Raw genomic sequence first — 24,207 nt, 5'->3', positions numbered from 1 at the left:
AAGCCCCACGAAAAGCGAGTTCCCGGGCTTCCTGAGCACCCTGGCTGGAGGGAAAGTCCTAGCAGCCCCTGGGAGCCAGTGTGTCCAATGCCCACCGCAGCTGGCAGGCCGCTCCCCAATTCCCCCGCGCTGGTCCTCTGCAGGCTGCCCAGCCAGCGGGGGGCGTCCCGCCCCACAGCGCGCGTCCTGGTCCTCTTCATCCCTCTCAGCCCCTCCCTGAGGGATCCCTAGAGGCAAGAAAATCCAGATTCTAAGTATGCTATGGAGCAATTCGCTATGAGAAAGGGCCTCTCCAACTCCAAGAAGAGCGAGTTAGCCACCCGAGGAGAAGTGACTGCCAAGCTGACCCCACCTCGAATTCTCATTGGCCACCGGGTGTGTCCTCTGCCAGGACCCGCCCCCAGCGCCCTAGAAGAGTTATTCTCAAACCGCTTCCGTCTTTCCCCAGAAGCGTCTTTGAACACGTGGGTCACTTCCATCCAGAGACGAGGTAACGAAAAGCCCCAAGGATTGAGAATAAGGGAAGTTTTGCTGGGGAACTCCTGGGGGAGGGCTCCATTGAATAAGTAGCTTGGCCTGCGCTGGAGCGGGGGTTGGGATGGTGGAGGCCGAGGTGGGGAAGAGTCAGGGGTTTGTGGCACAAACAGGCATTCCCCATCCTGGGGCGTTTACGCGGTTGGTTGGCATGGCTCAGTGCGGGTAAGTACTCCAAGAGCTGTAGTTGAACCTGGGAAGATTGGGGAGCGCTTGAAGAGAGCCTAGAGATCAGAGCTGGTACCTCCTGCCCCAGTGCAGGAGCCTTGGCTAGTTGCTGGGAACAGTCAGGAAGACCTGGCTTTCACTCAAGTTCCCAATCTTTTGATTGTGACTAGAGATTCTCATAAGAGCCCCTAAATAGTATGAAGTGGCCATTATTATACTAAAGGTACAGATGCCCTATGGGATTCTGAAGAGGGAGGGCCTGTCGGGTTGTATTTCTACAGACATCTGGAGCCACTGCAGCTGCTGTCCACTGGCCGGGCCCAGGCGTTGATAGACAGGTGAACATCTCCCTGTCCATCATCTGGATGACCTGATGGCTTCAGGGACCTGTCCCAGCCTGTTCATTGAAGGCTACTAGGTCTCCCAGCCCAACCCTCTTAGGCCCAGGTGAAGCCACCTCTAAGGAAGGATATGGCGCCTTTGGGTGGTGAGAATAGAGGCCTCCATACCCTGCGGTGGCCATTAGGGGTTTCGAGGGCCCAAAAAAGCGGTTGGACAATAGAAAGCTCTGCCACGAGTTAGACATCCAAGCCTCCCAGATCCGGGACCTGGGTGACAGCTCCGTGCAGGTGGCGGTTTGATTAGACCTCACTTAGTCCTCACCATGACGACAAACAAAGTCATAACGGTCCTGGAAGGTAGCAAAGCCCTGGACAAGCACGGTGGAACGGTTAGCTGTCAACGGGCGGTAGGTTTGGATTCTAACAAAGAGAGAAACGGTAGAGGAGCACACCGCATTTGGCCAATTGTAAGTGCCCACCACCCTTTGGGAAGAGTTACGGGTCATTTGTAGAAGAAGTGTGTATAATATGAAAAATCTAGTCTCAATTTTACTCCCAGCTTTTTAGAAGAAAACTTTTTGCTGCATCTGGACATTTTAGATGTAAAGAGGTTGCCAAGGTATGACAAAGAAGAGCTAGAAAGTAACATGTCTTGTAAATGCCCATTTGTTTAAAAAAATTCAGCAATGTCTTCTATTAGTGGCTTTTTGAAACAGAGTTGTTAAACCACCTCTAGAAGCGACACTCCTCCATGTTTGTCTAGTAGGCTAGAGGACATGGAGCAGAAGACTATGAGAAGGAAGAGAGATGGTTCTGGGCCAGACTGGTCATATGTAGAAGATGTTTTTCTCATTATAACCATTGTTTTATGTGTGCATTTTATTCCTCATTACTATATATGTAGTTGACAATGCTAAGTACTTTTTTGAAATATCTAGTCTTAATGTTCTGAAATGCCTGATATATATTAAAAACAGAAGTAGTAAAATGTAACATTTTGTACATTTCTTGTTAAAATTCATATGAAATATTGTTTGGGGAAGGAACAACTAGTAAGTTAAAAAATATAAAAGATGTTATAAATACACAACAGAAATAGTGTAGTTAAGAGCAGAAACTCTATTATTAAATATGATATAAACTAGATACTTCTGAAATACTTAAAGTATTTTAATGAAGAACCAAAAAAATATAATCATCACTTTTTTTAATTTTAAGGAATTTGTAGATCAGATGGAATAGGAGTAGAAGGGAAATTCTGGAGTTAATGAAGATCTTCCTCAGTGTGACATTTAAGCTAACAAGGAAGGGAAGGAGCCAGCCACAGGAAATGTTTAAGAGGAGGACTTTCTGAACAGAGAACAGTGGGTGACATCTATCATTTTTGTCCTCACATCCTGGAGGACATATGGTGTATATAAACACCATCATATATATATATATATATATATATATATATACACACACACACACACACACATACATACATATATTTGTGTCCTCCCCTCCTGGAAAATTATTATTCCAGTATGGAATGGAGTCATATATGTATATGTCCCACACCACTTTAAAAGTAACAACTTTACTAGTAGTGTACCAAATGTTGACTTTGTATAACAAACAACTTATTGAAAATGATCTCTAACTCCACTAACCAATGAGAAGAAGTGGTGAGTAATAATGTAACATGGACAGAAAAATTAAGCATTAGTAACTACAAAAAAAAAAAAAAAACAAGAAAAAGAAAATGAATGAAAAAGGGGTGGGAAGGAGAAAGACAAGAAGAAATGAAAACAAAGTAAAGAAGAAAGGATGGCAATAAAAATGAGGAAGAAGAAAAGATGGAAAAAAATAAATTAATGAAAAGACAATATCAAGTAAGATAGAAAGATGAAAAAACAAATCATCAGGAAAATCACACAGAACAACTTTTAGAAAAGTAAGACCAACAACAAATGGTTAAGATATCTTTGCTGATGTCATTAATCCTTAAGCACTTTTTTCTCTGGTAATTCTAGTTCTAGAATCCACAAGTGTTGGGATTTTCTGGGGGAACTACCATAGTGCTGTTTGTTCCTTGTCTAGCCCAATTAGGGCAACCCTGGGTGTAGAGACTATAGGCTGAGTCCTCTCCTCCTTGCCCTCCAGGGAGTGCTAAGGAATATTTTCATCTACAGAGGTAAATTAAAATTCAATACTTATTTCTTTGTACCTGGAAATTTGATAATGACTATAGTAGGATCTGCCAATCAAACTCTCTGGCCTATGCAACCTATGGCTGGATCACTGCAGACACCAATTCTAAACACTCTGTCATTGAGCTCAGTGGTATGTAAAATTTCAAGTCCCCGAGTAAATTCTCCCAGAGCCTCTGAGCATGGATGGCAGAGGTTGCCTACCTGAAGGAGCTTTCCTTGGGAGGGGGAACAGCAGGCACCAAGCTTTCCACCACACCTTGTCCCAGTGCTCCCAGACACTTCTCCCTTAAGAAGCCACATAGAGATGGTCACACTTCCTGTCACTAATTTCATACCATCAATTTTAAATGGGCAGTTCCCCCACTTCCCTCCAGCCTACAGACTGGTCAACCTGAATACCATACCTCCTCCTGCTGACAAGTATTTTTACAAATCTGTGTCACAGTCTTTCTCCTGGGCCCAGACTGACCTGCAGGGTAGATGTCCAACCACTCAGTAAGGAGAGGTGGCTGCTATGTCTTGGGATATAAAGCACTGAAGGAGTTTCTGATCTACAGAGATAGCCCCAGAAAAGCAGGCTTTCTTAAGGTGGCTCCCTCTCATTGCTCTAGGTAAATCCATAGGGATTCTGGAAACACTTCTATGGTGGAGGTGACAACATATCCTCTGAGTGCCTCTGATCATGATGGGGTATTCAGTCCTGGGAGTTCTGCTCTCGTCTGAGGAGCTGCAGGCATCGGGGTTTCTACAATATGCAACCGTGGCACTCATTGTCACAGAGCTCAAACTGCCACACTTCAGTAGAATCACCCTGGGCTTCTATCCCTTGGGTTGACCTCCTGACCCTGAGTCCAGCCACCCAGAGTTCTCAGCAGATCTGGGTCTCAATTTCTCTCTTCATCCCAGCCTGCCTTTTGGAATGGGTACCTGCTGGCCCAGTGAAGTGGCTGTTGAGTTGTTTGAGTCAGAACCGCCATGAACAAAATAACTTAGAGGAGGAAACTTTGGGGTTCATGGTTTTGGAGGTCTAAGTCCATAGATGGCCAACTCCATTGTTCTTGGCCCAAGAACATCATGGGGGAAGGGCCCAGAGGAGGAAAGCTGCTCAGTTCATGACAAGATCAGGAAGCAGAGAGGTGGGGGAAAGGGGCCTCAAGGAGATTAACATTTCTAGGGCACACTCCCCAGTGACCCAACTCTTCCAGCTACATCCTACCTGCCTACAGCCACCATCCAGCCATTCAACTAGGAGGTTATAACTCTCATAATCTGATCATCTTACCTCTAAATATTCCTGCATTAACAGGAGCTTTTGAGGGATACCTGATAAATAAACCATAGTATGGGTCTTAGAGATTTAAAAAATATAAGGGTTTCATATTTCCATGAAGAAAACCTAGACAAAGGATCCCTAGGGAAGATGGCTCCCTGGCCAGGCACTCTGAATCTATAGGGAAGGATCTGTAGCACCCCTCTTCTCCAGTGCCTTTTCTCAGACTTGTTTATTTGGCCAATAGCAGAAACTGTTTCTGGGATTGTGTCATTTAGGGAGTCTGTGCCTGGCACTGGTGCAATCTAATAGCAACACAACATATCAAAATCTCTGGGACTCTCTGAAAGCAGTTCTAAGAGAAAAGTTCATTGTATTGAGTTGATTCATTAAAAGGATAGACAGTCACTAAGACTTGACTTTACATCTCAAAGCCCTCAAAAAAGAACAAATCAACACCAAAGAAGACAGGAATTAATTAAAATCAGAGCCAAAATCAATGAAATTGAATCCAAAAAATTTCAAAAAATCAACCAAACAAAAAGTTGAAATGGAAGGACATCAGAATAAAATAGACATTATTATTGCTGTGGGTATATATGTGACTGCATGACCAATGCAATTCTGCAACCTGTATACTCAGAAAAATGAGAAATTATATCCCATCTGATTCAAATGTATGATATGTCAAGATCATTGTACTGTCATGTGTAACTAATTAAAACAAAACAAAAAAAAAGGTGAATGAATAAAGAGCTTCTTGCAACCAAAAAAAAAAGTTGGTTCTTTGAAAAAATAAATAAAATTGATAAACTCTTAGCCAGCTAACAAAGAAAAAGGAAGAGAAAATTCAAATTACTAAAATTCATGATGAAAAAGGAAATATCAACAAAGACACTACTCAACTATAGATGATAATCAGAAACTACTTTGAAAGTAGAAACTGCTCCAATAAAATAGAAAATCATGAAGACATTGGAAAATTCTAGAGCATGATCTATCCAAATTGAATCAGGAGGACACAGAAAATTTAAACGATCAATTTTAAGCAATGAAATTGAAGATGCCATCAAAAGCCTACCAACAAAGAAAAGCCCAGGACCAGACCTTCGAAGGTCTTTCTACCTTCTACCAGACCTTCAAAGAAGAACTTACACCAATATTCCTCAAATTATTCCATGGAATAGAAAAGGAGGGAACCCTTCCAAACTCATTTTATAAAGCTAGTGTTACCCTGATACCAAAACCAGACAAAGACACATCAAGGAAAGAAAACTTCAGACCAATATCCCTGATGAATATATGTGCAAAAATTCTTCATAAAATACTGGCAAACCACATACAAAACCATAATAAAAAGATAGTGCACCATGATCAAGTGGTGTTCACCCATGGATTCAAGGTTGATTCCACATATGGAAATCAATAAATGTAATTCATCACATCAATAGACTTAAATAGAAGAATCACACGATCATCTCAATAGGTGTAGAAAAAGCATTTGACAAAGTTGAGCATCCATTTATGCTCAAAACACTACAAAAACTAGGGTTAGTAGGAACATTGTAAAAGCTATATATGTTAAATCCAAGGCCAACATCATACTAAATGGAGAAAAATTGAAAACATTCCCCCTAAAAACTGGAACAAGACAAGGATGCCCTCTTTTACCACTTCTATTTAACATAGTCCTTGACACCCTAGCCAGAGCAATTAGACAAAAATAAAGAAATTAAAGGACTCAAATAGGAAAAGAAGAGCTCAAACTATCTGTTTTAGCCCATGACATGATTCTGTATTTAGAAGACCCAAAAAAAAAAACACTCTACCAGAAAGCTTCCAGAACTCATAAATGAATTAAGCAAAGTCGGTGTATAAAATTGACACCAATGTAGTAAATAGATTTTGTTCCTATACACCATGATTAATCAGCTGAAATAGAAATCAGAAAAACTATCCCATTCACTATAGCCTCAAAAAAAAAAGTAAAGTAATTGGAAATCAATCTTAACAAAAGAGGTGAAAAACCTCTACATTGAAGACTACAGAAAACTAAAGAAGGAAATTGAAGAAGACCTTAGAAGATGGAAAGAATTCCCATGTTCTTAGATATCTATTACCAAAAGCACTATACAGATTTAATGCAATTCCTATTAAAATTCCAATGACATTCCTCATAGGAAGAGAAAAAGCAGTCATGAAATTTATTTGGAAAAATAAAGAGACCCAGAATAGCCAAAGCAATATCCAGTAAGAAAAGTGACACGGGGGACTCACAATACCAGATCTTAAATTATACTACAGAACTATAGTAACAAAAACAGATGGTATTGACACAAGACCAATGAAACAGAATAGAAGACACAGAGACAAACCCACATAAATACAGTTATCTCATACTAGACAGAGGCACCAAAAACATACATTGAGAAAAGATAGCCTCTTCTACCAATGGTGCAGTGAAAACTGTAAATCCATATGTTGTAAAATGAAATTGAACCCCTATCTCTCATGCTGTTTAAGTGGATCAAGGACCTAAGCATTAGACCAGAGACTCTGCGCCTACTAACAGAGAAAGAAAAAGAAAAAGGACTTGTGTAGATGCTAGCACACAATAAGGGACAGGGGTATAGAAGTTCATTGGATTAAACAAAGGGGAATGAAGGGAAGGGAGATGGGATGGGAAAGACAGTGGAATGAATCAGTCATCACTTTTCTATCTTCATATATGAATACATGACCGGTGAAACTCCACATCATGTACAACAACAAGAATGGGATCTTAATTAGAATAAGTTATACTTCATGTATGTATAATATTTCAAAAGTATACTCTACTGTTATGTATATCTAAGAAGAGCAAATTTTTTTTTTTTTAAAAAAAAGCATTGCCTGTTTTTTTAAGGTAGAAAATACCACCACCACTGTTTCCCCCCCCCACCCCCCCACCCCCTCCCAGTGTTGCTAAGGATGGAACTCAAGGCCTTGGGCATGGTAGGAATGCACTCTACCACTCAGCTACATCCTCAGTCTTAGATAGCTAACATTTTGATAAAGATTAAAAAGCATAGCACATGAGGCTCATACTGAAAACAAGACACATTATAGAGTTTATTGCTGGAATACTAAAATTGGTATTAATACATGTTACACTGATTTTGAAATATAAAGTGTTACTGATATCTAAATTTTATATTTCAGTTTACTTTTTCCATTTTAATTACCTTTTCCCAACATTTTAAGCTTACTGCACATTATTTCTTAGATGAGGTTCCTATATCTTCTCACATGAATGGATCAAGACACTTGAACATGGATGAACCACAAGATGAAATAAATATAGACAAGGAAGTATCCAACGCAGGTATGGAAAATAAGAAAATTTTATGAATTGTTATTCTAAAAGTATATGTCTAAGCTCATCGGTTCAGAAAACTTTCTTTAATGGGAAATGTATCATCACAACTTTATGCTTATTAAGTTATACAAGTTGAAGAATAGGAATCATTTTTGTAATATAATGTCATAAATGATTCTGGCATGTCACATTGAAGATGTGTGCTGTTACATTCTACCATTAGCTTTGATATTTGTCCTCTTGATCATAATTTACTCCTCTGATAGAGGTCACTTTTCTCTCCATTAGTCAGCATGTTTACATTGATATATACATACTTTCTTACTTATGATCATTAGAAGCATAATCTCACTTTTGGAATCTTAACTGAATGTTTTATTAAACCTATATTCTAGGGTTTTTTTTCTTTAGCATTTTTATGCCATATTACTGTTCCCACCAGGAAGATAAAGTCCAAAGTTAAAGTAGTCAAAGCTAAGCATGAGGATTCCTTTGTATTTTAACTCTGCATGAATATGTAGTTGGTTTTGACACGTTGGTGTATAATTTTTACAGACATAAAAATATTACTTTTATCTCAAAAGGTAATATTTTGACTTTTAAAGTCCCCCTCATTGGAATCTCTATACATATTAGGAATTAATAGAGGTGAATTACAAGACACTTAAGATTTTTACAATTTTAAAAATGCTTATTGGGAATCTGGTATATGCCTATAGTCCCAGCTTCTCAGGAAACTGAGGCCAAAGTTTTTCTTGAGCCCAAGTGTTTGAAGCCAGTCTGGGAAACCTAAAGAGAGCTTATCTCTTATAATTATCAATTTTACTTCTACTATGACACCCAGTCTATGTGACTAATTTTATCAAGCATGTATTCTGCTTTATGTACCAGTTAATTCATTGTCCTAATCTCTCATGGGCTCAGTTCCGTAGTAAGAAATTGTATATTATAATAACATATACATTTTATTTTTCCCTTACATGTAGAATTTAATATTATGTTTGGTAGAAGAAAATCAATTTTTTCCCTGGGTAGTAACTAAGAGTTGTAAAACTAAAGCTCCTTACCTGTACCACTGAATTGTTTGCTCTTTTTCTTTTCCTTTCCTCTTTGGTGGAGAGGATTGGCGCCAGGGCCTTTTGCATGCTAAGCAGGTGCTCTACCACTGAGCTTCACCACCAGTCTTCTCTTACCCTTGATGAGCTGGTAGATCCAAGAATCAAGACACTCCAAATAAAACACCTAAATGAATGCCCTCAACTTAGGACGATGTGAAACAAAAAGCTACAGAGCCAGGCCACTAGTTCATCTCCCGTCTCATTTGATACTTTTATATAGTCATGAGCAGAGACTTGTTTTCTAGGGACCCAACTTGTGTACATTTAATCATTTAAAAAAAATCTTTTTTTTTTTTATTTTTTATTTTTTTATTTTTTATTTTTTATTGTTGTTGTTCAAAACATAACAAATTTCTTGACATATCATATTCCACACTTTGATTCAAGTGGGTTATGAACTCCCACCTTCACCCCATACACAGATTGCAGAATCAGATCAGTTACACATCCATTGATTTACATATTGCCATACTAGTGTCTGTTGTGCTCCGCTGCCTTTCCCATCCTCCACCCTCCCCCCTCCCCACCTCTCCCCTCCCCTCCCCTCCTCTCTCTCTACCCCCTCCACTGTATAACCCTGAGGGTCTCCTTCCATTTCCATGCAATATCCCTTCTCTCTCCCTTTCCCTCCCACCTCTCATCCCTGTTAAATGTTAATCTTCTTCTCCTGCTCTTCGTCCCTACTCTGATCTTAGTTACTCTCCTTATATCAAAGAAGACATTTGGCATTTGTTTTTTAGGGATTGGCTAGCTTCACTTAGCATAATCTGCTCTAATGCCATCCATTTCCCTGCAAATTCTATGATTTTGTCATTTTTTAATGCAGAGTAATACTCCATTGTGTATAAATGCCACATTTTTTTATCCATTCGTCTATTGAAGGGCATCTAGGTTGGTTCCACAGTCTTGCTATTGTGAACTGTGCTGCTATGAACATCGATGTAGCAGTGTCCCTGTAGCATGCTCTTTTTAGGTCTTTAGGGAATAGACCAAGAAGGGGAATAGCTGGGTCAAATGGTGGCTCCATTCCCAGCTTTCCAAGAAACCTCCATACTGCTTTCCAAATTGGCTGCACCAATCTGCAGTCCCACCAGCAATGTACAAGTGTACCCTTTTCCCCACATCCTCGCCAGCACTTGTTGTTGTTTGACTTCATAATGGCTGCCAATCTTACTGGAGTGAGATGGTATCTTAGGGTGGTTTTGATTTGCATTTCTCTGACAGCTAGAGATGTTGAGCATTTTTTCATGTACTTGTTGATTGACTGTATGTCCTCCTCTGAGAAGTGTCTGTTCAGGTCCTTGGCCCATTTGTTGATTGGGTTGTTTGTTCTCTTATTGTCTAATTTTTTGAGTTCTTTGTATACTCTGGATATTAGGGCTCTATCTGAAGTGTGAGGAGTAAAGATTTGTTCCCAGGGTGTAGGCTCCCTATTTACCTCTCTTATTGTTTCTTTTGCTGAGAAAAAACTTTTTAGTTTGAGTAAGTCCCATTTGTTGATTCTAGTTATTAACTTTTGTGCTATGGGTGTCCTATTGAGAAATTTGGAGCCCGACCCCACCGAATGTAGATTGTAGCCAACTTTTTCTTCTATCAGACGGCGTGTCTCTGGTTTGATATCAAGCTCCTTGATCCATTTTGAATTCACTTTTGTGCATGGCGAGAGAAAGGGATTCAGTTTCATTTTGTTGCATATGGATTTCCAGTTTTCCCAGCACCATTTGTTGAAGATGCTATCCTTCCTCCATTGCATGCTTTTAGCCCCTTTATCAAATATAAGATAGTTGTAGTTTTGTGGATTGGTTTCTGTGTCCTCTATTCTGTACCATTGGTCCACCCGCCTGTTTTGGTACCAGTACCATGCTGTTTTTGTTACTATTGCTCTGTAGTATAGTTTGAAGTCTGGTATCGCTATACCGCCTGATTCACACTTCCTGCTTAGCATTGTTTTTGCTATTCTGGGTCTTTTATTTTTCCATATGAATTTCATGATTGCTTTCTCTATTTCTACAAGAAATGCCGTTGGGATTTTGATTGGCATTGCATTAAACCTATAGAGAACTTTTGGTAATATCGCCATTTTGATGATGTTGGTTCTGCCTATCCATGAACAGGGTATATTTTTCCATCTTCTAAGATCTTCTTCTATTTCTCTCTTTAGGGTTCTGTAGTTTTCATTGTATAAGTCTTTTACCTCTTTTGTTAGGTTGATTCCCAAGTATTTTATTTTTTTTGAAGATATTGTGAATGGAGTGGTTGTCCTCATTTCCATTTCAGAGGATTTGTCGCTGATATACAGGAATGCCTTTGATTTATGCGTGTTGATTTTATATCCTGCCACTTTGCTGAATTCATTTATTAGCTCTAATAGTTTCTTTGTAGAGCCTTTTGGGTCTGCTAGGTATAGAATCATATCATCTGCAAATAGTGATAATTTAAGTTCTTCTTTTCCTATTTTTATGCCTTTAATTTCTTTCGTCTGTCTAATTGCTCTGGCCAGTGTTTCGAGAACTATGTTGAACAGAAGTGGAGAGAGAGGGCATCCCTGTCTTGTTCCAGATTTTAGAGGGAATGCCTTCAGTTTTTCTCCATTCAGAATGATGCTAGCCTGAGGCTTAGCATAGATTGCTTTTACAATATTGAGGTATGTTCCTGTTATCCCTAGTTTTTCTAGAGTTTTGAACATAAAGGGATGCTGTACTTTGTCGAATGCTTTTTCCGCATCTATCGAGATGATCATATGGTTCTTATTTTTAAGTCTATTGATGTGGTGAATAACATTTATTGATTTCCGTATATTGAACCAGCCTTGCATCCCAGGGATGAATCCTACTTGATCATGGTGCACAATTTTTTTGATATGTTTTTGTATCCGATTCGCCAGAATTTTATTGAGGATTTTTGCATCTAGGTTCATTAGAGATATTGGTCTGTAGTTTTCTTTCTTTGAAGTGTCTTTGTCTGGTTTAGGTATCAGGGTGATGTTGGCCTCATAGAATGAATTTGGAAGTTCTCCCTCTTTTTCTATTTCCTGAAGTAGCTTGAAAAGTATTGGTATTAGTTCTTCTTTAAAGGTTTTGTAAAACTCTGCTGTATACCCATCCGGTCCTGGGCTTTTCTTAGTTGGTAGTCTTTTGATGGTTTCTTCTATTTCCTCAATTGATATTGGTCTGTTTAGGTTGTCTATATCCTCCTGACTCAATCTGGGCAGATCATATGACTTAAGAAATTTATCTATGCCTTCACTATCTTCTAATTTATTGGAGTATAAGGATTCAAAATAGTTTTTGATTATCTTCTGTATTTCTGAAGTGTCTGTTGTGATATTGCCTTTTTCATCCCGTATGCTAGTAATTTGAGTTCTCTCTCTTCTTCTCTTCGCTAGCATCGCTAAGGGTCTGTCGATTTTGTTTATTTTTTCAAAGAACCAACTTTTAGTTTTGTCAATTTTTTCAATTGTTTTTTTTTGTTTCGATTTCATTAATTTCAGCTCTGATTTTAATTATTTCTTGCCTTCTAGTTCTTTTGCTGTTGTTTTGCTCTTCTTTTTCAAGGATTTTGAGATGAAATATGAGATCATTTATTTGTTGGTTTTTTCTTTTTTTAAGGAATGAACTCCAAGCAATGAATTTTCCTCTTAGAACTGCTTTCAACGTGTCCCGTAGATTCCGATATGTTGTGTCTGTGTTTTCATTTATCTCTAAGAATTTTTTAATTTCCTCCTTGATGTCTTCTATAACCCATTGATCATTCAGTAACCTATTGTTCATTCTCCAAGTGATGTATGCTTTTTCCTTCCTTCTTTTATCGTTGATTTTCAGTTTCATTCCATTATGATCAGATAAGATGCATGGTATTATCTCTACTCCTTTATATTGTCTAAGAGTTGCCCTGTGACATAATATGTGATCTATTTTTGAGAAGGATCCATGTGCTGCTGAGAAAAAAGTATAACTGCTTGATATTGGGTGGTATACTCTATATATGTCAATTAAGTCTAGGTTATTAATTGTGTTATTGAGTTCTATAGTTTCCTTATTCAACTTTTGTTTGGAAGATCTGTCCAGTGGCGAGAGAGGTGTGTTGAAGTCTCCCATGATTATGGTATGGTGGTCTATTAGACTCTTGAACTTGAGAAGAGTTTGTTTGACGAACATAGCTGCACCATTGTTTGGGGCATAAATATTTATGATTGTTATGTCTTGTTGGTGTATGGTTCCCTTAAGCAGTATGTAGTGTCCTTCTTTATCCCTTTTGATTAACTTTGGCTTGAAATCTATTTTATTTGATATGAGTATGGACACTCCTGCTTGTTTCCGAGGTCCATATGAGTGATATGATTTTTCCCAACCTTTCACCTTCAGCCTATGTATGTCTTTTCCTATCAAATGCGTCTCCTGTAGGCAGCATATTGTTGCGTCTTGTTTTGTGATCCATTCTACTAGCCTGTGTCTCTTAATTGGTGAGTTTAAGCCATTAACATTTAGGGTTATGATTGAGATATGGGTTGTTCTTCCAGCCATATTTGTTTATTTCTGTTACTAAACATGGTTTGTTTTCCTCTTTGATTATTTCCCCCCCCCTTTACTGTCCTACCGCCCACTGTTGGTTTTCATTGTTATTTTCCATTTCCTCTTCCTGTAATGTTTTGGCGAGGATGTTTTGAAGAGATGGTTTTCTAGCTGCGAATTCTTTAAACTTTTGTTTATCGTGGAAGGTTTTAATTTCATCTTCCATCCTGAAGCTTAATTTCGCTGGATACACAATTCTTGGTTGAAACCCATTTTCTTTCAGTGTTTGAAATATGTTATTCCAGGATCTTCTAGCTTTCAGAGTCTGTGTTGAAAGATCAGCTGTTATCCTGATTGGCTTACCCCTAAATGTAATCTGCTTCCTTTCTCTTGTAGCTTTTAAAATTCTCTCCTTATTCTGTATGTTGGGCATCTTCATTATAATGTGTCTAGGTGTGGATCTCTTATGATTTTGCACATTCGGCGTCCTGTAGGCTTCTAGGATTTGGGATTCTGTCTCATTCTTCAAGTCTGGGAAGTTTTCTCGTATTGTTTCATTGAATAGACTGCTCATTCCTTTGGTTTGGAGCTCTGTACCTTCCTGTATCCCAATGACTCTTAAGTTTGGTCTCTTAATGTTATCCCATATTTCTTGGATGTTCTGCTCATGGTTTCTTAACAGTCTTGCTGAGCTGTCTATGTTCTTTTCCAGTTGAAATACTTTGTCTTCATTGTCTGATGTTCTATCTTCTAAGTGTTCTACTCTGCTGGTAGTATTCTCCATTGAGTTTTTAAGTTGGTTTATTGCTTCCTGCATTTCTAGGATTTCTGTTTGTTTGTTTTTTATAACCTCTATCTCCCTATATAGCTGATCCTTTGCTTCCTGGATTTGTTTGCATAATTCATTGTCGAAGTGATCTTTCATTGTCTGATTTTGCTGTCTAATGTCTTCCTTGATACTCCAGATCATCTGAAGCATGTATATCCTGAATTCTTTATCTGACATTCCATCTGCTGCAGCTGTTACCTCTTCTAAAGTTGCGTTGACCTGCATTGCTTGTGGTCCTTTCTTTCCTTGTCTTTTCATACTGCTTGTGTATCTTTTCTGCAGGCGCGGGCGGCGGCTCTGCTCTCTCCTTATTCCAATTGGGGTGTCGTGGCTACCACGCCGGCAGGTCACTGGGCCTGTTCTGGGCTCTGGCGGCGGCTCTGTTCTGCCCCTACTCCAATTGGGGTGACGAGTGTACCACGCCGGCAGGCCACTGGGCCTGATCCACCGGTCGGTTGCAGGTTTGCCTACCCTGCAGGCGCGGGCGGCGGCTCTACTCTGCCCCTACTCCAAATGGGGTGACGTGTCTGTCGTACCGGCAGGCCACTGGGCCTGTCCCGCTGGTCGGTCGCAGATCTGCCCACCTTTCGGGCACGGGTGGCAGCTCTGCTCTGCCCCTACTCCAATTGGGGTGTCGTGACTACCCCGCCTGCAGGTCGCTGGGCCTGTTCCTGGCACGGGTGGCGACTCTGCTCTGCCCCTACTCCAATTAGGGTGGTATGTGTACCACGCCGGCAGGCTCCTGGGCCTGATCCGCCGGTCTGTTGCAGGTCTGCCTACCTTGGAGGCGCGGGCGGCGGATCTGCCCTGCCCCTCCTACCACGCCTGCGGACCCCTGGGCCTGATCTGCAGGTTGGTCACAGGTCTGCTCACCCTGCGGGCACGGGTGGCGGTTCCGCTCCGCCCCCACTCCAATTGGGGTCACGTGGCCACCACACCAGCAGGGCCTGATCTGGGCGTGGGAGAAGGATCTGCTCTGCCCCTACTCCAGTTGGGGTGACGTGTGTACCACGCTGGCAGGCCACTGGGCCTGACCCGCCAGTCTGTGACAGGTCTATTTACCTTGCAAGCTCGGGCGGCGGCTCTGCCCTGCCCCTCCTACCACGCCCATGTACCACTGGGTCGCGGGTCTGCCCACCTTGCGGGTGCGGGTGGTGGCTCCGCTCCGCCCCCTCTCCAATTGGAGTCACGCGGTCACCACACTGGCGAGCCGCTGGGCCTGCTCGGCCCGGCTCCTCCCCTCTGGCTCGAGGACAAATCGAGGAGACTCGGGTGTCTGTGCCTCACCCCCCCTACCAGGAGACCAACTGTTTCTGTCGCCGCTGGTATTGATGAAGTTCTCTCCTCCGCCACTTTCTGATGACATCAGATCTCTGCCATGTTGGTATCCTATGCGAATGGCAGCATTTCGTTCCCCTTGCCGGGCAACCAAAGCAACGGGTGAGTCCTGACCGGCCCTCAGCAGGACCCGGACCGAGAAGCAGTTTCCATGGGCTCCTAGCCCTGGGCCAGGGCAGTTCCGGGAGCCGGAACTCTGCCGCTCCGAGCTTGGTGTAAGCTCCGATAAGAGTAGGCTCCAAGAAGCAGTCCCCGCGGGCTCAGTTCCGGGAGCTGGAATTCAGCCGCTTAGTGCTTGGTATATGCTCTGATAGGAGCAGGGTCCAAGAAGCAGCCTCCGCAGGCTCCCCAGCCCTGGGCCAGGGCGGTTCCAGGAGCCGGAACTCGGCCAGCCAGCGCTTGGTGTTCGCTCCGATAAGATCAGGTTCTAAGAAGCCCCCAGGCACTGAACCCTAGCAATCTGTCTGCAAGCCGCAGGCGAATGGCAGCCTGAAATTACCTGTTCTATGGCTGAATGAGCTGCGGTGACGTCACAGGGATGGTGACGTCAGCTTTCCAACATGGTGGCTGCTGGCTTCCTCTGTGGTCTGACCGGTGTGGAGAACCGAGATGGACCGCTTCCTTCCCCCGTCTCGAACCCAGAATTCAGCCCTGAGTACGGTGCTTGCACGGCTGGCAGAAACTGCAGCGCTGTATTCCTGCGTCGCTATCTCCTCGTTTCCCAGCGCGCGTTGCAGACTCTAGCCACGGGGCGGTTTGCTGAATAAGCAGTGTTACCCTCCGTGCGACAAACCTCTCGCGTTTGAGTCCCCGTAGCCGATCCTCGTGCGATGGAAATCCTTCCTCCAGGTTCCGGAGCACCCCAATATTGCTGGAAATTCCTAACAAGATAGCCTTTAGCCGTCCTGACTTGTCATACTCCCACACAGTGAAGCAGCACACGGGGGCAATGCACTCCCCTCGCCGCCATCTTCCTCTCCCCCTAAAAAAAATCTTTATAACTGAAATATTTCTATCCTAAATTTTTTTGGTTAATTCCTGCATCTTTATTTTGTACTGCTTGCCTTCTAAGTATTCATTTTCTTACATTTCTTACATTATCTACATGTGCCTCATGAATATTCATCCTGCCCACAGCATTGATCTAGATCCAGTATAAATATGACCATGAACCACTCTTTTAAACATTAATATCCAAGCATCTTCAGCTTACCTATAAAGCTTTCATAATATGATGCAGATTTAGCCCTTTTCCTCTAGCCCCTTCCTCACCAGTCCTTATATTTTTAGACAAACACATACCCTATTTAATAGTTGTCTTCCTCTCTTGCTGCTGCCTCATGCTCTCACTTTTTCCTGCCCTCTGGCTGGCTGAGCTCACTTGTTTAAGTCTCAGCTCAGGGGTGACCTCTAGAGAAGCCATCAGCCCCACACCTCATGTTTACCCTAGTACTTACTAGGAACTCAATAAACAATTAGGGAGTCAAATAAATAAGGACTGTTTACACAAAGTGACTTAAGATATTGTCCCTTCCAGTCCAGGTGCAAAAGGGATTGACATGTAAAGAAGTGACTTACTATGCAAGTGATAAAAATAAAGTAGAAAACCTGACAAAAAGGCAAGGTAGCCCCAAAGAAAGAAATATCAGTTTAACCTCAGGAACAAGAATGATAGCCATAATCAAGGAAGATGTCACATAGTAGACTGAGTTTATTAAATCAGGAAAGGAATTTGTCAACAATGGTGGACAAAAAACATCTCAGATATAAGGAGCAGTGTTTATAGATCATGTAAGAAAGTATCAGTCATTTTGGAAACCAGTAGTAATGAACAGCCGTTGTTTAGAAGTTCCTATTGTGAGATAGAGGATAGCATACAGTGTGAATTTTCAGGTTCCTGTGGTACTTTTAAATTTTGTTTCTGAGAATTTATTCATTTATATTGAGTGCTTGCATTTGTAAATGAATCTTTGAGATGTTTGTATGCATGGACTTGGTGACATCTAGAGTCTTCCTAACTGGTTTGTTGAAAATTGGGATAAATATAACGATTTCTTAAAGAAGTAAATGTTTTCTGGGTACAATGGAGCACACCTGTAATCTCAGTTACTGGGGAGGCTGAGGCAGGAGGATAGCAGATTTCAGGCCAGGATGGGCACTTAAGAGAAAGCCTGTCTCAAAATAAAAATAAAGAAGCCTGGGGATGATCTCACTGGTTGAGAGCCTGCACAAGGCCCCATGTTAACTCCACATATACACACAATCATAAAATGTATTAAGTAAAAGAAAATTTCAGCTAAAGAATAACTTAAATCATTAAATGTAAATAAATAAAGAATAAGCTTATATCATAAAATATAAATAAATAAGTAAATTTCCATTATTAGTAGTATGTGCTTTTTATTTCTGTTTTGATCATTGCATTTTTCTGTTTTAAGTAGTTTAAGTAAATATATACATTTGTCAGCAGCACCAAGCTTAGAAGTAACATCAGAGGAAGAGCAAACGAGCCTTGATGACACTGAAGACAGCCAGCCACAGGTATGTAAGCATGTACACATTTGAGTTTCCGGTTTCACTCTTTGTTTTCCTTGCTTTAATAATGTAGATCATTAAAGTAGGCCAAATTAAGGTAAGCCCTTTAGAATAGGCCAAATTAAATTACCTTTCAGAATAGCCTTTAAGAATCCATAGATATAGTTTAATACTTAATTTTTAAAACATTTTAATTGGTTATGACTCTTAAAATATGTTTTTTGTCCCTGGTGACTTATTACTAATCTTTATCCTTGGGAATGAGGCATTTTTTCCCCAAATACTGTTTGTGCTTCCTTTTGTACAACCTCCTTAAATGATGAAGAAAGTAAGGTCAAATTTGAGTCTTGTAAGTACTTGAAATTATGAACAGTTATGACAGAAATGACCACTGAATTGCATACGTGTTAAAGGAGATTGTTACCAGTAACCCAAAAGTTTTAGTTTCATATTTCCATCCACAGTATAGGGGTATAATAGAACAAACTGCCTGTTAAGAGAATCCAGCCTTTCAGAATGGAATCTGTGGTGTTAGGGTGCAAATGAAAACTTTTCAACTTATTTCCTTTCAATGAAGGAGATGGGTAAATATTGTCAACATAATTCACTGTTTTCAGTGGACATTAGAATACATTAGAACTGGACTGCAGAAATTCAATGTATATGTAAAACCATATAAGATTTCAATAAAACTTTAAAACATATTTCTTTCTGATTGGCATATATAGATTTTGGCTCTTAGTAATTAAAAGTGTGCCTTCTCTCCAATTTCTTCAGAAAAAAAACTTAAATGCACTGTAAGGGCTCTCTATTTAAGAAATGGGTGATATCTTTTACGTGTGGAAGCAATTGTGTGTGTGTATATGTGCGTGTGTGTGTGTGTGTGTGAGTGAGTGTGCATGCACGTGCGTGCCGGGAATTGAACCCAGGATCTTAATTACTGAGCCACATTTCCAGCCCTTTCTTGAATTTTATTTAGAGATAGGGTCTTACTGAGTTGCTTAGGGCCTCACTAAGTTGCTGAGGCTGGCTTTGAACTCTTGATCCTCCTATCTCAGCCTCCTGAGCCACTGGGATTACTGGCAAGCATCACCGCGCCCAGCATGAGGAAGCATTTCTAATGTTAAAAATCATTTAACTCAGCAGTAGAGCACTCGCCTAGTATATGCAAGGCCCTATGTTCGATCCTCAGCACCACATCAAAAAAAAAAAAAGTAAATGAATAAAATAAAGATATTGTGCCCCCCCCCCAAAAAAAAAAAAGGAAAGAAAAAGAAATTCAGACCAAGCTCCCTATGCATCACCTCTGGGTACTTGAGGTTCTGGGAGAATGTCTGGGAGCCACCAAAAATCATTTAATTCAGTTGTGGTAAATTTAACACATAATGAGTTAAGTTTAGTAGATACAATCTGGAAAAGTTGTTTTCTACTTTCTATTTTGCTACAAGTACTACTTATTTTTCTTAGTTCTGGTCCACGGATTTGTGAGTCCCTGGGTATATGTTAAGAGATTTACCAGTTAAATTTGAATTATTTCTAAATTTTCTTTGTCCATGCCCTTTGATTACCTAAGGGTAAAGTTATTTTTTAAAGCATCCTCTGGGACAGACAGATATCTGAAAATCAAACCAAGCAAAATAATCTTCCACTTTTACATCTGCAAAATTCAACATGGCAGAGAAAACACAAATGTTACTAAATAGCAAACAATGTCAGGAGTTTGAGAAATGCCTTAAATTTTTTTACCTTCTTTACCTTTAGGGTTTTAAGCCATAAGCCTTCTTTTTTATTTATGTGTTTATAGTTCAGGAATACCTGGTTTGGTGGAAGAGAGTTAGAAGCAGAGTCAGAAGACTTGGGGAAAATTCTGATATTTGCTTAGACTTTTTAACTGTGCCCTCCTTTTCAGAATTGTGATTGAAAAATCATTGATGTAGGTAGAAATGCTTAGTATGACTACTAGATTTATCGGTTATCAATAGATGTCATTTTAATAACTGACTAAAAAAAGGTAAAAAAAGCAGAATATGTGTAGAATATTTTCAGGAAAGAGGAACTAAAATAACCTGTGGAAATTTCATCTATCCAAATGTCTATGTGTAGAGTTAAGGTTCTTCTTATTATGAGTTGGCTATATACATTAGGTATAAAAATGTAGTCTTAAATTTTTTAATCACTAACTCTATGCCTTGGTTCTGTTAGAATTCAGGGAAAGTCTTTAATTCCAAGATTCTTAAAAATTATTATTTTTTTTTTTGCTTACTCTCATAGATTTATTTCCTACAATGAAATTTTTAAATTTGGGGGAACTTTTGCTTTTAACATTCTCTGAAGTTTAGATCTAATTTTTCTCCAGCTGAATATCCATCTATTGCAATGCTTTCCTTGTACATATGTAAAGGTTATTCTTTGATTTCAAAGGAAAATGGGATATGTCATTGAGTCGTAGCTAAATGTCTCCTTGGTTTTACTTAGGTTCCTACTAGTGATTGTACAAGAAAAGATCTACTGCATTTATACAACAGGTTGGAGGATGAAATCGCTCTGCTGAGAGTGGACATAGACACAGTAAGATGTCAGAGCCAGGATATGGAAAAGAAATATCTTGAAAATATTGAAATTGTAAAAGTAAAGAGTGATGACCTTCAAAGGGCAATTGAAGTGAATGAGGAAACAGAGAGAGAAATAACACTCCAGCGTAATGAACAGTTAAATAATCTGAAAGCTGAGATTGCAATGCTAACTCTTGAACTGGAGAATCTAAAACAAAACAAAGCAAGACTGGAAACAGAACTTGAACCCTACCATACCAGATTGGATCTTGTTCCATCCCATCATTATGAAAGTCAGATACCAAGAAGAGACCTAGAATTCACTATCCAGGAAATAAGAAATGAGTACTTTAGTGCACAGGCCAAGATGGATTTTGATATATGTAACCTCAAAATTAATAGTGTGATGGTTTCCCAACAGCTTTCTAAGAACAAGACAAAAATCTGTAACCTAGAAAATAAGCTCTGTCATACAACTGATGCTCTTAAAGAAATGACTTTGGTTTTGGAAAATGTACAAAGAGACCTAAGGGAAACAAAGTGCCACGTGAAGAAAATTGAACACACGTATCAAAACGAACAAAGTAAAGTGAATAAATACACTGAGAAGCAGGAGTCCACAGAGGAGCGATTATCTCAGCTACAAAACGAAAATACATTGCCTCAACAGCAATTGCATGACCTTCACAACAACACTGACAATAAAGAAGAGACAGTAATTAATGTCCTACACAGATTTCATGACATTATAAAAGTACTTCAAGATGAGAGTAAAAAATACAGTCTCATGCTGGAAAACAGAATTAAGGGACTAATTAACAGTTGTAACCATTTTGAAGAAAGACTGCAAGAAAGATATGGAAAGGAGAAAGCAGAAAGGGAGGTAAGGATCAAGCAAGATAAACATATGAATTGTCTTTCAGAGAAAATTCAAAGTAATATTTGATTATGGCTAATGTTGAATCTAGCTGTATATAAAAATACATATATTATAAATGCATTAACTATATCAGCTCCAAAACTTAACCTCGCTTCCATTAAATTTGACTTAGACCTGATTCCCAGCACAAAAAAAATAATCCATGTTTGACGTGATGAGTCCGCCAGTTCCCCTGTTCTGATCACTATATGTTGCATATGTTTTGAAATATTACACTGCACCTCATAAACAAGTACAAGTATGTACTAATTAAAAACAACAAAAAAAGAGGGACTCAGTCACATAGAGAAGGTTGGACCTGAGAGAAGCTTTATTTGAGTAAAGGCATTGTGTTTTCTATGAAGTTTTAAGAGGTTACATTTCAAATTCTTAGTAGACATAGACTAATATTAATAATGTACTCTTTTTATTTGAATCCAGTTTAATGAAGCTTTTAGATCTACCAGTTTACAGGGAAAACGGGCAATATAGGAATGTGTCCTACGAGGAGGATACAGTTATCATTTTCAAAAAGTAAAGCAAATGATCCCGTTTCATTAACAAATAAGTGGCATTTAAAAAAATGTGAACTGCTAATAGATCATAAGACACTTAAAGACAACACCAACCAAATATAATGTAGGGGTCTCCCTTTTTTGCCAACAGTAAAAAGATCTACTGCATATATACAACAGGTTGGAGGATGAAATTGCTCTGCTGAGAGTGGACATAGACACAGTATGTCTGTGCTGTGAATCTAGAATCAAAAGTTTTCAACCAAGAATTCCCACACACCCTTCACATGTTGAGATCTTACCATGTTTCCTTTGTCACCCTCTCTTACACTGCTGGGAATGGAACTCAAGGCCTTGCATAGACTAAGCATGTGCTCTCCCCACTGAGAGACCTGCCCAGAACAAGAATTGTAATGTCTTCATGTTGCCATGCTTTCAGAACATGATAAAGCAGATAAATGGAAATGTGCCTACCTGGATTCAATTAAGTGGGCTAGTTGGAGAGTTTATTCCAGATTTCCAAGCTAAGCTGAAATGCAGATATCGTGTTTTTTAATGGCTGTCCTTCACTAGCATTTTATCTTTCTAATTTTATTTTTATTCATGACAATTTGACTTGAACCTCAAAATTACTGTCTCAAATTCTTTTATTCTCATGATGCCTCAACTTTTTAGAAGCATCTACATTTCATCAAATCATAATATGGGAATGGGATGAATGTGATGAATCATAGCAAAACTGTAGTTGATTTAATCTTCCCACTGTATCTGTCATTAACTGAATATGTTCACGGATAATTTGCTCATCCTTTTCCTTTGAAGGCTCAATTGCTATCATGTAAAGGAAATCACTTTGTCTAGTACAAGGATAATCGTAGCTCTCCATGGTTCATTAATTGGGTATTGAATCCCCATTTTGAGACTAATGAGGTGCGGCAGGATTCATGTGCCACAGGAATGGAGTGAGGAGGGAGCAGCTAAGGTCAAGGAGGAAGGAGGAGGCCAGATTATCTAGGGCCTTGCTTTTATTCTGAGACAGGAATCTATTGGAAAGATTTGAGCAGAGGATTTAATACACGAGGAACTCAGGTGTTAATTTGAGCCCCAAAGAAGAATGAGGGATAATGTTCCCCTCTGTAGAATTCACCAGCACTAATCCCACCTGCATACCCATTTCTGTTTAAAAATTCAGTAGAATGGTAGTCAAGCACTGCATTTTAATCAGGGGAGGAGTGGATAAGGGACTGAATCTATTGTCTGTGAACGTAATAGTGATTAGACAGGAAGACAACTCCTTCTGTGTCTTTAACAGAATTTAGAAATAAAGAAAAATATCTATTCAGAGGATCATTTGAGGGCTGGGATGTGGCTCAAGCCGTAGCGTGCTTGCCTGGCATCATGCGGCCCGGGTTCGATCCTCAGCACCACATACAAACAAAGATGTTGTGTCCGCCGAAAACTAATAAATAAGTATTAGAAAAAAAAAAAGATCAATTGATACATGTGATGATTTTTTTCACAGTATATGTAAGAGTTAAATATTATTAACATACAGAAATAATGAAGTGACTTATAAAATCATTAACAGAAATATCTTATCAGGTAGCAGTGAGACAACTTCAACAAGAGCAGGCTGATACCCTGAAAGGACGATCTATGTCAGAGTCTTCACTAGAAGTTTCATCAGGTTATCGCCTTAGTTTAGAAGAGGAGACACAGAATTTAAAGAAGGAACTAAATCAGAACATAAGTCAAGTACGAATGAATTTGAAAATATCAACAGTCAATCTATAGCTGTTTAATATGAAGTGTTTTAGGATACTGATTTCAGTGCACAGCATTAATTTTGTTATAATTTAATTATTTACTAGTGCACTTACTTCTTTGTTTTTGCTTTTGCAGTTCTGGTGATTGAATGCAGGGCCTTGTGTGAGCAAGGTCTGTACTCTAACACTGAGGTACATTCCTAGCCCACTTGTGCACTTTTTTAAGAAATCTTAAACTCTGACTTTCATTCTTGC

The 24,207-nt window shown here is 39.7% G+C and overlaps 1 protein-coding gene across 1 annotated transcript; it reads left to right on the top strand.

Annotated features, from left to right (window-relative positions):
* The first annotated feature begins 276 nt into the window (after nucleotides 1-276).
* Nucleotides 277-23,980, top strand: LOC124096333 (ankyrin repeat domain-containing protein 26-like). Its single transcript, XM_046450151.1, has 5 exons — nucleotides 277-490; nucleotides 926-1,040; nucleotides 1,229-1,337; nucleotides 20,676-21,635; nucleotides 23,789-23,980. The coding sequence occupies exons 1-5, from the start codon at nucleotides 277-279 to the stop codon at nucleotides 23,978-23,980; spliced, it is 1,590 nt and encodes a 529-aa protein (XP_046306107.1).
* The last annotated feature ends 227 nt before the right edge of the window (nucleotides 23,981-24,207 follow it).

This window comes from Marmota monax, unplaced genomic scaffold, assembly GCF_021218885.2.
Source record: "Marmota monax isolate L192 unplaced genomic scaffold, Marmota_monax_Labrador192_F-V1.1 WCK01_AAM20220418_F8-fsc00004, whole genome shotgun sequence".
Taxonomy (NCBI): domain Eukaryota; kingdom Metazoa; phylum Chordata; class Mammalia; order Rodentia; family Sciuridae; genus Marmota; species Marmota monax.
Note: the sequence above shows the minus strand (reverse complement) of the source record. Positions and strands in the feature narration are given on the sequence as shown.